The 17,114-nt window shown below is 47.5% G+C and overlaps 1 protein-coding gene across 1 annotated transcript; it reads right to left on the bottom strand.

Moving 5' to 3' along the window:
• Nucleotides 1-3,681: 3,681 nt before the first annotated feature.
• Nucleotides 3,682-15,385, bottom strand: LOC118770281 (F-actin-capping protein subunit alpha-2-like). The gene is made up of 10 exons (XM_036517860.1): nt 15,325-15,385; nt 9,130-9,193; nt 7,283-7,334; nt 6,998-7,061; nt 6,498-6,704; nt 6,178-6,257; nt 5,411-5,489; nt 5,109-5,180; nt 4,758-4,820; nt 3,682-4,526 (listed from the first exon to the last, which is right to left on the bottom strand). The coding sequence occupies exons 1-10, from the start codon at nt 15,361-15,363 to the stop codon at nt 4,386-4,388; spliced, it is 861 nt and encodes a 286-aa protein (XP_036373753.1). The 5' UTR covers nt 15,364-15,385; the 3' UTR covers nt 3,682-4,385.
• Between the last annotated feature and the right edge of the window lie 1,729 nt (nt 15,386-17,114).

A 17,114-nucleotide genomic window follows, 5' to 3' on the forward strand; every position in this document is an offset into this window, starting at 1 on the left:
GTCTACAGCACTGAACCAGGACTCTCTGTGCACTGCACTACCTTGCTGGCAGTAAAACTGTCTGTGGGAAAGACGAAGGGAGACAGCCATTCTGACCTGCACGCTGTGCAAGTTCAGATTAGCATCATCCTACTGAAGCAAGATGCTAAAATGATTTGACTCATGGAATAAACCAGAAAAACCTGCATGTGGTGAAACCTCCGTTGTGAATATTATTATTGTTAGTCTTATTGACACTGGAACTGTTATGACCTCATGAATTTTCCTGACATTTAAGCCAGCAAGGCCACAAATGATGTCATATTTATGTTGGACTGAATTCCAAGGTTTGGCACTTCCCTTCCTCTGGGATGTGATTGTCTTTGCCTGGCATAACCATGCAGGGAACAGGGACTTTTTCCACAAACAGATGTCACCTCAAACAGCACACGCATTACCTGAAAATATCTGAGCTTTGTCCAAAATTTTTTTTGGGGGGGAAATAATGAGTAAAAGGTGAAAAACAGGAACACAGCTGAATCATACTCTTTTACAAGCAGTGATTTCAGAAACCTTTTCAGAATTCAGAACAATAAAATACCCTGGGAACTGCTAGAGTATTAGCTGGCAGGTCAGAGCAGAATGTTCGAGTTACAGCGTCCTGCTCCACAGAGCTATGAGAGTCAAATCCCTTATCGCTTCAGATGCAGCAGAACGGTGTCCTGTCTGGCTGAACAGTGTCTCTCTCCCAGACATCCTGCCGTGAGCAGCTCGGGGGGACTTTTTCTGGAGCAGGACAGGGCAGACAGGGCAGACAGCACAGCAGGATAAATCAGCCGGTGTCTCTACGTCAGTACAGTGGCAGCGGGATGCCGAATGATGCACCTTCTCTCCTCTCTCGTTAGTGGCTCTGATTCACTGGCCAGCCTTGCTTTCTTTCCCTGGCAAACAGGGTGAAGCTGTTTCTCCCGAGCCAAACGCAGACCAGAGAACTGCACAGAACAGGTCCAAACAGGCCAGAGACGATCAGCACATGAACCGAGATGAACAGAACAGAGACAGACTGCTCCACTGTGGGGCTGTCCTACAGCACCGTCACCACAGAGTATCTTACTCTCCCCCTCCCTCACATCACAAAACAACATCAGAGTACACAGAGAAGCAGTGCATTAGGGCAGCAGTGCACTCTGAGCTTACACTCTATTCCTGCAGCCAGCCATCACTACTGTTAATGCGAGAAACCCGTATGGCAAGGAGGGGTTACAGTGAGATAAAAAAGAAAACACCTGAAGCTAGAGAAAGCTGGAGATCACTGCATGCTGCGAGCTGCCAACGGGCAGGACATCAAACAACAAGAACTGATGATAATCCTGTAAAACGCGATTTACCTTCACCGCCGACACTGCTGGACCGCAGCACCGTCTGAGAGCAGAACCTGGATCCCAAATAAACAAAATACAACCGTTAGTATGCAGCTGGCGACAGGCAGCACAGAGCCATCTAATACAATTAAAACACAATTAAGGGTGACAACTCCAACATAAATCTTAATTTCTAGTTATTGGCTATCGGTACAGCAGAAAAGAGCGGCCAAGTGTGCTTCATGTCAAACCGACAGATCACCGAGCAGAACAGCCTTTCAGGCACTGTTCCCGTACCTCCGCCAGCCATCCGGTCGCTCAGAGGGGTAGTGAGAGTGCTATAACGCTGTAAAACACCCGAGCTGGGTGCAATCATTACATCTGCTGGAGGTGATCTGAGTTCTCGCAAGGGTGGTTGAGTCAGACTCAGGCTTGTCCCGCTGGTTGCTCCCATTCCGCACCAGGCGTTTTGGTGAAGTGGGAGTGTTGCTGTTGCAGAGTAGGTCAACGTCTTCCAAAATGTGGGGGCAATTAATCTATATTTAGCTAACTGCCACGTTGATGACAGATCTGTCAACATTGCACTTGAGCAACGACACAAGCACACATAACGTTACAGATAATGCTCGCCATCTCCTCTGATAACCCACTCCTGGCTAATCTGATGCAGGTAAACCCGTGTCACAACTCAGCATTCCACCCCGCATCCGCAGAATGAACATGTCGCTTTATCTACTTTCACTCAAACAGACAGACACCTGCTCGACACCAGCTTTTTTACTTTTTGGTTTCGTATGCAGTAGCCTACGCATACGATACACACACCCAAAACAGACTGAGACTGTGCGAGGACACGGAAATACAGTTAAGAAATAATGCATATAATTAAGCCGTAAGTATCTGTCGAGGTAAAGTAGCCTATTCACTGCACTTGTTTAAGATAGCGAGCGCGTAACATTTGAGACTTAGGATCCGGGCACTTTCTTTAAACCCGCCACCCAACCACGACTTAAAAACTTAAATATATATTACGGATGACAATCCCTTAAAATATGCAAAATTACTCCGAGTGCTACACCTGTTGATGTTTTTAACTATTTATTTAGGTATTCATTACATTACTCTACCAAACAGCCTACCTGAAAAAAGTTCACAAGACTCTCGATTTGTAGACGTGTCTGAAGCGAGTTAGCAAACTGCTTGACTAGATCGAGCTAGCAAGATACCTAACATTGCAGCCGTTAAAGCAAACACTTACATTTTGATGCTTACCTGTGGTCAGACTGCCGGTTATTTTAAATGACACTCGTACAGTGTAAACCAGATACAAGACGACACACAGACAAATAGCGCAGAAGTCCACTGGCAGACGGGGCGGCACTGCGGTCAGTAACGCGTTTCAGCCCTGCTGCGGCTCTCTGCTACCCCGAGCGAGTGCTGTTGCACCTAGCAGCCTGCACCGCCCGGCCCGCGGCTCCTAGGTAACCTACTTATATAAACGTTTGTCGGTCGCAATTTCACATGGTTTGTTTAATGGTAAGTTTATTTCATTATTATTAAGCAGAGGGTGGAAATCAAATCTTGTGGTAAAAAGAAATGTCGTGGCAGTGCATCTAACCATACCTTCCTATGGGATAGGCAACGCGATGCGATTTGTATTGCCTCTTAAACGTATTTTACGTGCAAAAGACTGAACACCAAAGCTGTAGTATGCATGTACGCTGCAATTTCCTGACTTATAAGTTATAACAGTACATTAGGATTTACTTTTTTGAGTTTTAACATTTTTTAAAACTCAAGCAATGGTAACTGATGTTGTTCATGAGTGTGTGCACATGTAGGTAGCTAGCATGCATTCTAACAACATTATGAATCAAAGGATGAAATGAATAGAAAAATATTTAAGTGTAGTGTCATTCGTCAAATTAACGCTAATTAATCGTAAGCGTTCAACATCATTTTGAATGTCACGTTGAATTCAGTAGGCAAACGTTTGTTACCTTATTGAAATAGTGACGAGATTTAGTCCGTTTAACTGTGGAATGTACAAGTTTAACCCTTTCTCCGTACATCTCAGCCTCAGTGCCAAACAGTATCCGCTGTCCCGGCTGAACTAAACGCATGGACCTACTGTTCTGTGTCACGACAGATGGTGGTCAGAAAAGTGAGCAGATTCGCAAACACTTGGACAAAAGTATGGAGACATTTAATATTCACTTAAATAGAAAATCTGTCATTTTAATGTAACATTATTAAGATTGTATTACAGTTCATTCGAGAATGAAATAATTCACGAAACCGACAGACAAGATTTTTAATACAGGTAGCCTATATATTACAATGTATCTTGTTATAATACAGTCATGTCTGGTTTTAATAAAAATAAGAACTCAGGGGCATGTAATACAAATGTCGTGAGTAGTTAAATGTATGAACAGGAAGCTGTTTAGAGCAATTAAAGACTTTTGTTAATCAAGCCTGTCCCGATTTCATTGGCTTCCGCAGGGCTGGCTCGTCACAGTGCTGTTTATGCGGGGATGCGGAGGATATGAACACAGAGACCGAGCATGCGGTAACGAACGAAGGGGACAGAAATATGAGCTAAACGTTTTTCCCTCCACATTCAGGAAATGAGCCACACCTTCTTTTTTTAATAAGTTAATCCTACACTACATTTAGACAGGGTTTTCTACAAAATAATTTGTGTCATTTCACATTTTCCCTTCTGTTCTTTGCTAATGGTCAATTAAAACTGTGATCGCACAATCACAATAAATATTGTTGGCCTGACAAAATGCTTTTTCATGAAAAGATGGAAAATTCATCCCCCTCCCCAAAAGAAGCTGTGCACCAATTTCCTTAGCAACCTACATTCCAAATGGCATGATTACTGTAAGTTTTTAATCCATATCTGTATAAAAGTTTTATTAAAAGTAGGCATCTTTCATGTATCCAATGTTTTGTATTTTTGTGAGACCCAACCCCCTTTCAATTGCTTAATTTACACAAGGACGAGACAGCGGATCCAGCTGTGCAACACTGGCTTTAGGCGTTCTGCATCTCCTTCCCGATCTTGTAGCTCAGAATCTTGTTCCAGTCGATCTTGGTGCGAGTTACAGGGAGCTGCCGGCGTAAAGCTTTGAATGTGGTGTCCGACATGGTCTGGTAGTTCTCATTGATGGCGGTCTGGAGAAGACAGAAGGACAGAGATACAGTGTGAGGCTTCACTCCTGTGCTGAAGCAGGTAACTGCATCTTCAGCCGGGTCAAACACAGCTGCAGTTAGCAGCAAAATGCTGCTAAACAACCCAAAATGGCTGCCATCACTGACAAACACATTTTCAACATGCAAACAGGCAACACAGAACATGCATGAGCCCGCAATTAATCAAACAAGTTCCCAAACTCCAGAGTGTACCTGGTAGTCATTCTCTGCAGCCTCCATGATCTTAATGAATTCCTTTGCTGTTTGTGCTTCATTCTGAAACAGAAGAGACAGAAAACGGGGACAGTGAGCGCAGAGAAGCGCCACGCTGAGCGCCCTGCTCAACCGAAGCCAGCCGAACCCCAGCAGGGTGAAGCCACAGTCTGCAAACCACAAAACCCAGACTCACACTGATGGTGTCTGGGCTCAAGGGCAAACCTGAGCTCTGACACAGAGCCTCAAAGGAGGCTAAAACACAGTGGGTAAAGTATGAATGCATGTATGCTTGTCTGGGGCAGCTGAGAAGGATGCTGTGCACTGATTGGCTGAGAGGGATGCACTCACAGTGACGGCCATCGATTCCTGAACTTCCTTGTGGCTCACCAGCTGAACGTTGCCGTCTTCGTAGTAGTGAACCTGGCATCAGAAACGCAGCACATCTGTATTACACACACTCGCCACCTGCTGTGCAGGTACATTTCCAAAACCTGCATCCCTCTACAGTTTCTCCTCCTACAGTTTGCCCAAAATGCTTTTCTGGAGATGAAATCTCAGCAAACCCAGAAACCTGCTCCCCCCGGCCCCTGTCCCCTGTCCCCTGTCCCCTAACTCCACGCCCCCAGCTCCTGCACCGCCTGCTCCGTTACCTGGATCTTCATGATTCCTGCCACTTGAGTTGAGGATGGGGTGATGGTGAACTTCCACTCTGACCTCCAGCGCCCGTTCCTTCACCAGACAAAGAAAACAAAACCAGCTGTGGGTCAGAGGGGCTGTGTGATGAGCATGGCCTCTCATTTGCTCTCGTTTAGAACAGGGGGCTGGGGGGGGTGTAGCTGTGGGGTGGGGTAACACAGTTGCTTGAGTCTCAGGAGGTCATTCCTGTGCCACACAGCAGTTGCTAACCATCACAGAATGGGACCGCGAGAACCGCAAGAACCACGGTAGAACCAAGGTGAGGACAGCTGCCACTGTGATCTAATGTCACTGGTGCTCAATAGCTCTGAGGAAATGAGACAACCATGCAGCACTGTGCAAACCTGTGCAAACCTGTGGCAGTGTGGAGACCGTGCAAACCTGTGCAAACCTGTGGCAGTGTGGAGACCGTGCAAACCTGTTCAAACCTGTGCAAACCTGCGGCAATGTGGAGCCCGTGCAAACCTGTGCAAACCTGCGGCAGTGTGGAGACCGTGCAAACCTGTGCAAACCTGCGGCAGTGTGGAGACCGTGCAAACCTGTGCAAACCTGCGGCAGTGTGGAGACCGTGCAAACCTGTGCAAACCTGTGCAAACCTGCGGCAGTGTGGAGACCGTGCAAACCTGTGAGACTGGATCACGCTGCATGCACAGAAGGGGAGTGACGCTCACATAAACAATGCTACCCGCGTGAGAGGGGCGTAAGGCGGAGCAGAACGCACCAGAAGTTTTTTGGTTGAAACTGATGGCACTCGATGCACACAACAATGGTTTGATGTCCGTCAAGAGTCTTCCCATAAATCTAGAAAAAAATACAAGCAGGTGTGATGCACACAAATCAATAAAAATCCCAGAATAAACAACATTTTAAAAAAATCAGCCACATAACCCACAAAAAACCAAAGGAGAAGAGCATTACTGATCCCAGTCCCTGAGAGCACTCTCAGGAATCAGTCTTCACGTCTCACTGAGTTCAGGGCTCAGCTCTGTCCCTCTGGCGCCCCCTGCAGGTGCGGGTATGGAAGCGCGGCAGCGCACTCACAGTGCAGACCCCGCTGGGGTAGTGCTCCTTGACGTAGGCGCGCACGGCGTCATCCACCGCGCTCCGCCAGCTCTCCATGCCGCTGTCCGCATCGTACGGCTTCGGGTCGCTCGCCTCCTTACGCAGGTGGTCAAACTTAAAGGAGATCTTATTCTTGGGGTCCAGAACTCTGCCGCTGCCCAGATCGCCATGCTCTGTGATTAAGACCTGGAGGGGTAGGGGGGGTGTTTTAACAGAGACTGAAAGCCTTTCCTGATGGGACATGTACTCATCCTTCACCCCTAATGAAGACGTTCCATCTATCTTTCACATGGAGCTGGACATCCATTCACTCATTCTGCTTTAATATTTTATAAAGACTGGCAGTTAGGATATCAGCTCAAATCCAGGATCTCTCCAAGTGCTTAAAAGGCTACTGCCTGAGTGCAGCTCATCAGTCTCACCTACAGTTTAACACAGAGGCACAGAGCCACGGGGCCTTTAACTTCTGTATGACTCACCTGTTCTTCGTACCCATCGATCTTTACTGGAGTAAACTGGTCCAGATTGTATTGTGCAAATGCACTAAAAACACAGAAATACAGGAACATGGTCATTAACACTGCGATAAAAAGAAAAAGACCGAGGACCAAATCAGAATGAATCATGACCTATCTGTGGACTCTGGATACTGATGAAATGTGACTTTGCCATCAGTTTGGTGAACTGGTTGGTAATGAGGCTGAACTTGATTTCATGGGTTTGCTGAAGGGGTCATTAATGGTCAATAACGAGCCTGAACTTACTGAGCTGCTCCCTCCCGCAGAAGGTTGTCATTATTAAGGAGCAGCCGAACATCTGAAACAGAGAGAAGCAGAGTGTTACGGCACAGCCACTGCCTTACTGATGCTGCCGTTTCACAGAGACAGTGAACCACCACAGAGAAGAGACCGGCACGCGCTCTGAGAGGAGAGAAGTGTGAGCGTGAGATCGAAGGAGAAAGCTGACATCGCAGATGCACCAAGAAGTGAAGTCTGTGCAACTGAGATAAGGAAGATGGGTCTCCATGGAGACTAATCTGCACCGAAGGCACTAATTACAGCAGAGGGATTACCAAAATTACCCCCCCCACCAAGGAACCCCCCCTCACATTGTAAACTACAGCATGTACACTGAGCGCATCTCCAAGTACAGCACTGGAGAAACAACACAGCCATCCTCAGAAATCACTCCCACTAATGCTGTCAACAAGCTCTGCCTCATGTGGGTAATGCATGCTTAACAGCCAAAGCCTTTTCTTTGTTTTTTTTTTTTTGGCAAGATATCAGGGATGTTCTGACGGAACTGGACCAGTACTCCATGTTCTGCGGTCACTCCGTTCACCATGAAACGGAAGACCCATGCAGGCGCCAGACCCAGGCCCAAATCGCACGTTTTCTGGACTGACTTGTGGGACACGCTTGGTGCACAGTTCAGCCATCAGTATAAAGAGGCCTCTGTTGGCATGACGTGGTTTTGAACTGGGTTACCTCTCCCATACCGCCATTACGCCACTAACATACATCCCAAGATCTCAGAGATTGCGTGCCTTTATGATAAAGAGATTCATTGTGAAATGAACCATCATCAGACCGGTGCTGGCCACACACTTGGCTGGCTTCATTAACACTGAAACTCAGGGTAAGGGTTTGGATGGCCATTTATAACTCAGCATTGTGAACGACACATTGACTGGGTGTGTCCAACTACACACTTTCCCAGGGGTCTAATGCTGACAGAAAAGTCACACTCGACTGCAAACTCAAACTTCATATTTCCAGAAGAATAATCATCAGTGTGCACGGATGCACCAGTGTGCAGTGAAAATGTTAAAATTCCTGGTAAAGAACAGTAAGTCTCTGGCATAGTGAGATCAGTGTGACTCTCAGAGCGAGACAGAGAGACTGAGCTGGATTTATACTGAGTGTAACCCCTGGCAACAGCAGGGAGCGATCCTGACTGAAAATCATGCTGTTATATTACCTGACCTTGTGGCAGTTTTAAAGGTTTAAAAATTGTTACTTTGTGTTTACAAGCCATCACAGGGATGTGGCTGAACGATATACTCTGTGTACAAATGTATCACAACAAACAAATCAAATAAAAAAATACATTCCAACTTCCAACGCACAGTTAATATAACCGTATTTCTCCAAATAAAATGACACCACACGTAACTCCGCCCTGCTGACTGCAGCTCCTGAGGGGGTTTGCTTTAAAAAGGGGTGCGTTCTCCTGAGGGGGTTTGCTTTAAAAAGGGGTGCGTTCTCCTGAGGGGGTTTGCTTTAAAAAGGGGTGCGTTCTCCTGAGGGGGTTTGCTTTAAAAAGGGGTGCGTTCTCCTGAGGGGGTTTGCTTTAAAAAGGAGGAGCGTTCTCCTGAGGGGGTTGGTTTTAGCAGTAGTGTTTGGTGATTGTGTTGGGTGGTACAGTAGTGTTAGGGGTTTGTGTTGGGTTGTAGAGGTAGTATTCGGTGATTGTTGATGTTGGCTTGCAGCAGTAGTGCTTTGTGGTCATGCTGGGTGGTAACGGCAGTATTTGGTAATTGTGTTGGGTTGTAGCAGCTGAGAAAGGCAGGAGCACACAGGGAATGGTCACATGACCCGCTGAAACTCACCGTTGAAAACCTCGTTGAATTCTCCAGGAGGCGCATGAATGATGAAGTGGGCAGCTATGCGCACCTGGAACACAGAGAGGAAAGGGTTAATCCAAATCTGTGCCATCCCAAACCCACATCACTGTGACATCACCCAGAACCAAATCTGTGCCATTCCAAACCCACATCACTGTGACATCACCCAGAACACAGAGAGGAAAGGGTTAAATCAAGGCCACACCCCAACCCTGAAACCCCATCACTGGCACTTACAGAAGGAGAGAGATCACCCAGCCTTCAGGCTGCGATCACATGAGTGAGTTCTGAGATGAGTACTGTGCAGTAATGTACTGCTGCGTTTCAAAGTGTAACCTCCATTTCCACCTCATCCTCCGTTAGCAGAGATCCACACCGAGCCGCCTGTGATTGGCAGCACTGTGACTGGCAGGGCCGCGCCCGCACTGTGATCAGCAGGGCCGCGCCCGCACTGTGACTGGCAGGGCCGCGCCCGCACTGTGATCAGCAGGGCCGCGCCCGCACTGTGACTGGCAGCACTGTGATTGGCAGGGCCGCGCCCGCACTGTGACTGGCAGCACTGTGATTGGCAGGGCCGCGCCCGCACTGTGATCGGCAGCACTGTGATTGGCAGGGCCGCGCCCGCACTCTGATCAGCAGGGCCGCGCCCGCATTGCGCGCTGCCGCGACTCTGAATCTCACTCGCTGTGAAACTCGCCAGCACTTCCTGTTTGTGGCCACATGTGAAACTCGCAGCCTCCTGCCCGGCCGCTCACCCGCCAAGATCAAAGCCATATAAGGGCATGCGTGTGAGCGCTGAGTGAGCGGCACAGAGCAGACGCAGACGCAGCCGCAGCCGACGCAGACGCAGCCGACGCAGCCGGCGCAGACAGAGGGCAGAGCCCACAAGCTCCATCTGCACCTAATAACACCACCGCGCAAATACTGCTTCAGCCCAACACCCATCCCAACACTGTGATCTTTTACTACTGCAAAAACCCAACATCCATGTTCCTCTCCTGCTGTTTTACTGGCTGTGATCCTGCAGGCATAGCGAGTGTGCTGTGTTACACCTGTGCAGCGCAGTGAGTGTGCTGTGTTACACCTGTGCAGCGCAGCGAGTGTGCTGTGTTACACCTGTGCAGCGCAGCGAGTGTGCTGTGTTACACCTGTGTGGCGCAGCGAGTGTGCTGTGTTACACCTGTGCGGCGCAGCGAGTGTGCTGTGTTACACCTGTGCAGCACCTGCTCATTATACCCCTTTCCCACTGTAGAGCTGGAACCAGGCTGGCTCATTATACCCCTTTCCTACTGTAGAGCTGGAACCAGGCTGGCTCATTATACCCCTTTCCCACTGTAGAGCTGGAACCAGGCTGGCTCATTATACCCCTTTCCCCCTGTAGAGCTGGAACCAGGCTGGCTCATTATACCCCTTTCCTACTGTAGAGCTACTATTCTGCCCACAGTCAATTGTGCATCTGGCACTGAATCAGCCCTGGTCTTCAGCACTAAGGATTTATAACTCTCTAACTGAAAAACAGCTGCTGATTTAAGTGTGAATTTTATCTACTTTCCAGCTATGTTCACTTGTTTTCTGACAGAAATTATTAAAAATAACTGTAGACAATTTCATTAATCCCCTTTAAAAATATAAAACCCTCACTCATATCTCCAGACTGCTTTTTTAGGCAGCTTAAAAGGTTAAGTGGCTTGAGTCTCTCTTCATAACTTAAATGTCTGAAACCTGAAAGGAGTCTGGCTGCTGAAAAGCTTCTGTGTCCCTCTTACAGTGTGGTGCCTGGAACTCGGCACAGTACTCTAAATGCGTAACAGCACAAAGCATTTTAAAATATTAATATCGCCTCATTTGAATTAATACTTGCTGCAATAAATCCCATATCCTATTGGCCTTTTTATGGCCTTGGCACAATGATTTTCTCACAGTGTCTGTTATTCAGAGGGCAATGTAATGAGCTAATACAGAGAACTGACAGTAGCCTTCTAACACACAGTGCTGCAGCATGCACCGCATTCAGAGAGCTCACGATGAGCTCGCTCGCGGTTTACTGCGAAGAGCTCGAGGACTTACAAGGGCAGAGACGTGACATATTTTATTCCCCGGCGTCAGTGAAGGATCGGTGCTGGTTGAGGCTATGTCTGTACCCCTCCGCTGTTAGTGACGGCAACAGATCGAGGCTATGTACATGAATAAGCCCACTGAGTCATTCTACAGGAGCAGCATAAAGGCTTGTGTGCAAACTGTCCTTCCTCACGCCTCAAGACTCCTGAGCAGTGTGAGACAGGGGCACCCACCTCAGTACTGATTCCTAAAAACATGAAAAATGTTCTTTTTTTCCCCAAAAACAGCTGCAGGAAGAACTCCTCAATGACCATTCCTGCTGAAACAGCAGCTTTATTTCACTAATCACATTTTTGTTATTGTTACCATTAATATAATTTTTAATGCATTTATCAGAGGACTGTATCTAGCGAGGCACAGTTTCTTATCCAAAAGGCAGAGCACAGGACTTGCACCTGCAACCTCTTGGTTATGAGTCCTGACTCCTGGAGCACCTGACACAGTCACAGCCAAACTGGATCCTGTAATCCGACACCTGGGAGGAAGTGCTCCCTCCACATGACCTGGACGCACAAAGGACTATGGGCCTGTCGCTGTTAGCAACCAGTGATACATTACTTTTTACCAGAACAAGAGGAGTTGTTTGTGTGAGAGAAAAAGGATAAAACTGACAGCCTAAATAAAGCAGGGGACTGACCAGAGAGAGAGAGGGAAAGAGAGAGAGGGAGAGAGAGAGAGAGAGAAACAGTGGAACAGAATGACCTTCGACTGTTTGGGGAGGTGACAGTATAAGCAGGACTGAATGTTGCAGATTTTTCATTGGATCAGTTCTGCTGACATAAAAGGAAGTGACATCACAAAGCACGTAACCTGTACCCAAATTCGAGCACAGCTGGATACTCCTCGGTGAGGACACACTGTTCTGAAGCACAGGCGACCCAAAATACAGTACACACACACACACACACACACACATACAAACGCACGCGCACACACACACACACACACACAGACACACAGATCTACAGCCCACTGGTCCACACCATACACAGCTCTAAGTGGATTAAAGTACAATTTAAATCTCCAAAATGATCAGACAATGGCAGATTACAGATTAATCAACTCATATCCCAGGCATATCCTGTCAAGAGACACTCCCCAGGGTGTCTCTGTTCCGGCAGACAGAACAGGTCCCCAACAGGCAGAAAGCAAACAAGCAGAAATAACTACCAGAGTATTTCTGAATGTTTCAAATGAATCATGCCCATTTCTTAAGACACCAAAACCTCCAGTCACATGAGAGAAGTGAGAGTGCTGTGAGTTTACTCCTGATCAGCCTGTCAGTGGATGTGGACGATGTGCCATTCCAGCCTGTTCCCTCCACAGCTCATACATCCCCTGAATGAGCAAAACAGTGCAAGTCATCTGGAAAAATCTCAGCCCCTCCTTACACTGAAACACCAGACTGCACTATCAGGGCAGAGACCCTGCTCTTAAAGGCCGAGGGCAGACACACACACACACACATATGCAAGGCACTCTTTGTGGACTCCAAAATATTTTTTGCTCCAAACTGCAGGGGGAAAGACAGGTGATGTTGCGGAGAGGAACAGGTGGCTCTGACTATGTCTAAGAATGTAAGCTTTGGAAACCCCCACCAGATAGGAGCATCTGCTAAGCAAAAAAAAAAAAAACAGTATTGTAAATGATGTACAATACAAATCATGTCATAAATCACATATTGACAACTATGTGGCACCAGCCAAATGCCCTGTTCTACTTCCTGTCTGAGAAACCCTCCGTTACATTTGAGCATCAATGAGGAACCTTTTATTTCAACTTTTAGAATACAACGTGATAATATATTACTGCATGGAGTTTTACTGAAATAAATCTGTCATGAACGAAAAAGAGAGCTCCACGCCACTGCTTTAGAATTCAGCTGTTCTGCTGTCTGATCAACCTTGACTGCAGCCACAAGATGGATTAATTCTAACAAAATATTCAAAGTTTCAACAGGGGCTACACCAGGCAAAGAGCATTAGCATTCTAATTCCTCTGCTGTCGAGTGTCAAGGCCAGGCAGAGGAGTGACGTGTGTGTGTGTGTGTGTGTGTGTGTGTGTGTGTGTGTGTGTGTGTGTGTGTGTGTGTGTCCTCCGCTCTCTCTGAAGGGTGGGGATGTTCCTGACAGTAATGAGGCCCAAAGACGCAGGGGCGACGCGGTGAAGAGGAACTCCGTGGGGTGAGGCGCAGAGACGGAAGCTTCATTAGCACAGCAGTGCTGTCATTCCACACGCTGCGTCAGGACAATGCTCACAGACAGACACAGCCCTGTCTCCACCGCCGCGCACTTCGGCTGGGATCTAAAGTGTGCAAATCGGACCCCTTCCTCCCAAAACACCAGCGACTTCAGCTTTCATTTTTCATTTGTTTGGGAAGGATGGAGTAGTTTCACTGTCATTTAACAGCAGAGGAGCACTGTAGCAATTTTATCAGGCTGCTGTAACACCCAGACCTCCCTGTAGCTCCCCACAGTGTGAACAACGGCACCTGAAAGAAAGTCTACCTCTCAATACTGCCTGAACGGCATGGATCAAACACCACTAAACTTTCATCTCACATGACCGTGCTAAAAGTCAATAGGAAAGGAAATTGCACACAAAAAAATACCTCCACTGTTGATTTGTGTGAATATCAACTGGCTGTTAACAGTTCTTTTCATTGATTGCCAGAATCAGTTTATGGATCAGTGTCTGAGTCAGTCAGAATCGCTGACGAAAGGGAGATTAGTGCAGCTCAGCTGTGTGTGATGCGAATCAAACAGAATCGCAACTGAGAGGGGATAAGTCAGGCTTTGAGTGTACCATGGCAAATCCAGACCCCGATGGAGATTTTAACCCTCAGACTGCAGTTTAAAGAGGGAATATGAAACACATTCACACCACTAGTGACGGTACTGATGCTGCAGCTGTGCTGTTTGCTGGTGGCTGGTTTCAGGGGGCCTTGCCAACAGGCTCAATGTCCCACCAGAGACGACATTAAAATGGGCTTTCTGACTGATCTGAGTTCAGTGCAGGCACAGCATGGCTCCCTGCCACCTGCAAGGACATTAAGACAGAGGATCTAATAACCTTAACCAGTCCACAGGCGTGGGTGTCTGGTTTAACGGCTCTCCCACGCTTCGCGCCGTGATGGAAGAGACACAGCCAATGAAAAATTCATGTGGAAACTGACAACAGACTAAGCTTGCATACAGGAACCTGAACCCTGGAGTTTACAGGGATACATTAGGGCCTAAGCATGTCCTATATAAACAGTGATATATGACTGACGACACTCCTGATATACAGCAATGTGTGTTTGCTCCCGGGTGGGCGTGTATGTGACAACCGCACCCATGTACCAACCTTAAAGAAACTGAACACAACACTCTGACGTCACACTGTTGTGGAGTCGAACCCGCAGCAGCTACACCCTGCAGCTGTGCGCAACTGGTCCGCCGTTTAGCTCTCACGGCGTTACATCGCCAGCCTCTCCTCCTGCTCGGTCTCTGCGCCCCAAAGCAATACCCAGTTCGACAGCACGGCCCTGTGCCGCGCCACTTTATCCGTGGTGTAAAGTGACCAGCAGCCCTGCTAGCCCAGCCCTGACCCCGGGCGGAACGCAGCGCTGCCCGCCCACCGACGCGCTCTCGCTGCGGGAACCCGCCGCGCAGGCAGCGCCGCCGGCAGCAGGGCGTGGGACTCAGCCTGCCGCGCCGTGCACCCGTTTCCATCGTAATGAGAAACTAGGAATGATCCGAATAGGTGCATGTAGCAGGCCTGCCCCACAGCAGCCCCAGCAGGGCTCGCCTGCGCTGTTCCTATTTTTGCGACAGGACCGTACAAGGAGCGGAGTCCCTGTTTCAGATTCGCACAGACGGGAACGGAAGTTGGGCAGGACCGCTGAGCTAAAAATAATAGACTTATGCTGCTGAGTCCAGCGGCTTCTTTATGCACACATTACCCGCAGTGCTCTGCCAGGCAAGTGCACGTCTGTACGCTGCCCGGATCCCCCCTCGCTGCTCGGCGCGTTTACTCCCCTTACACTGCAATCGGCAACACAGAATTTGGGTTTCGTACCTTCTCCTCCTCGGATATCTGCTCCTCATGATCCGCCATCTTTCCTTCCGGCACGACAGCTCGCGGAAGCCGAGTGTGACGTCACCAAGAGGGGCGCGCCCATAAGACACGAGCTGGATGAGTTTCTTTTCACCGCGTTCTCTGCACGCGCTCGCCTTTTATTGGTCCATATCTCCCTGTAATGCTATCAACCAATCAGAAGAGACAGGAGACTTGCGCTGAATAAATCGCTTGAAATAGACGTTGCCCGTAGGTCCTGATCTAGAATCATATTTCCAAACCATAGTTCCGAGTTTAACCATTATACGATAAACAGAAAAAACTGGTCCTAGATCAGCACTTTCGGGCAGGTTCGCAACACAAGCTGCACGCCCCAATGTCACGTGCTGTAAGCGGAAGACGGCACGCGCAGTAGAGCGGTTGCGTGCTGCCGGTGAACTACACGGTGCCTTACAATGTAGTCTCAAACTGAAATTATAAATTAAAAACAAATATATTAAAATTGCTTAGTACAGAAAGCAAGTAAAATACGCATTTCTGAACCTTATCCTTACTGGCCCATTATTTTATGTGTTCGCATTACACCATTCACTTCACCTTGTCAGATACTGCTGTCTGAGGAGATCAGTTAAAAGTTACGGCTTTGTGCGATACAATAAAACGCGTTTATACTGTGATGTGTTTAATTTATCGCACTCTTCCAGACGTCAGCTGGCTTTTTAAATTTGTTTTGTTTCCCTGCTGTATTTTGCCAATGGTCCCGGTGGGTTGCAGCCTCTGTACGACAGTGATCGTATCAGCTTACATTAGCATCGCTCGGCGCTGTGTCTAGTGTGACTTAGTAATTGGGTGGATATGTGCAAACAACGCTTTTGATTTGTTGCAATAACAACGAAAGGACGGTCATTGCACCGTGGAACTTCCCTGTCCGCAAGTCTCTCCAGCCAATTAAGATGTTTTTATGAGTTCATAACCAAGCTCTACTGTAACCACTAGATGTCACTGCTAATGTGCATTACACAACAGTGATGAGCATTTTACTGAATTAAAATCGTGCTGTTCACGATTCTCTGACAAAGTAAGGTCTGTATGAACGAGATTCATGTAGTCGCGTACTGCAAGAGCTGTAGGAAATGAACGAATCGGAAGTGAGACAGTATGTTGGGTCAGACTCACATAGGACTGAATGAACTTCGCGATTCAGCATACTATATACTGACATGTATTGGAATTCGATTGGTTCAATGTGCTTCAGAAAGATTCGTTCGAACTGCACATCACTAAATTTGACGCCCTCCTGCCATTCTCCCACGGCATCATTTGGATGAATTTGTGCGCTTTTGTTTATGAGCAGCTATGAATCATTCTGGTTTTCTTTTGTGCCTTTATTCACTACAATAGGTGATGTCGGTTTAAACGAAATGTGAAGCTATCTTGTGAACAATAAGTATTATATGACAATATTGTGTGGGGTTCTTATAAGCAGGACATGATACTGCAGCCAGATATCACTTAACTCCCAAGGCTTGATCTGCTATTGATACTAGCTCATCTGAATCTTCTCCAGTTTACATATGCTTGTGGATCATACCTTTAAATTAATATTTCATCTGATATTTATGCTTTATCACACTGATGTTGGAATGTATCATTTTCAAACTTCAAGCTCCTAGCACAGAGCCAATTATACAGCACCAAAATGGACTGCTGGTATCACATCCCAGATTCAGACCCCGGCCTGTGTCTGGCACAAGCGCCTTAACCAACTCTTCACATATTCTTAAAATCTA

The sequence above is a fragment of the Megalops cyprinoides genome, chromosome 23 (assembly GCF_013368585.1).
Source record: "Megalops cyprinoides isolate fMegCyp1 chromosome 23, fMegCyp1.pri, whole genome shotgun sequence".
Lineage (NCBI taxonomy): Eukaryota > Metazoa > Chordata > Actinopteri > Elopiformes > Megalopidae > Megalops > Megalops cyprinoides.

Coding starts and splice junctions, on each gene's coding strand:
- LOC118770281 (XM_036517860.1), bottom strand. CDS start 15,363: ATGGCGGATCATGAGGAGCAGATATCCGAGGAGGAGAAG. Junction 5,490..6,177: donor TTTCAACCAAAAAACTTCTG/GTGCGTTCTGCT, acceptor TGTCTGGTGAAG/GAACGGGCGCTGGAGGTCAG. Junction 5,181..5,410: donor CAGGAATCATGAAGATCCAG/GTAACGGAGCAG, acceptor TTCTGATGCCAG/GTTCACTACTACGAAGACGG.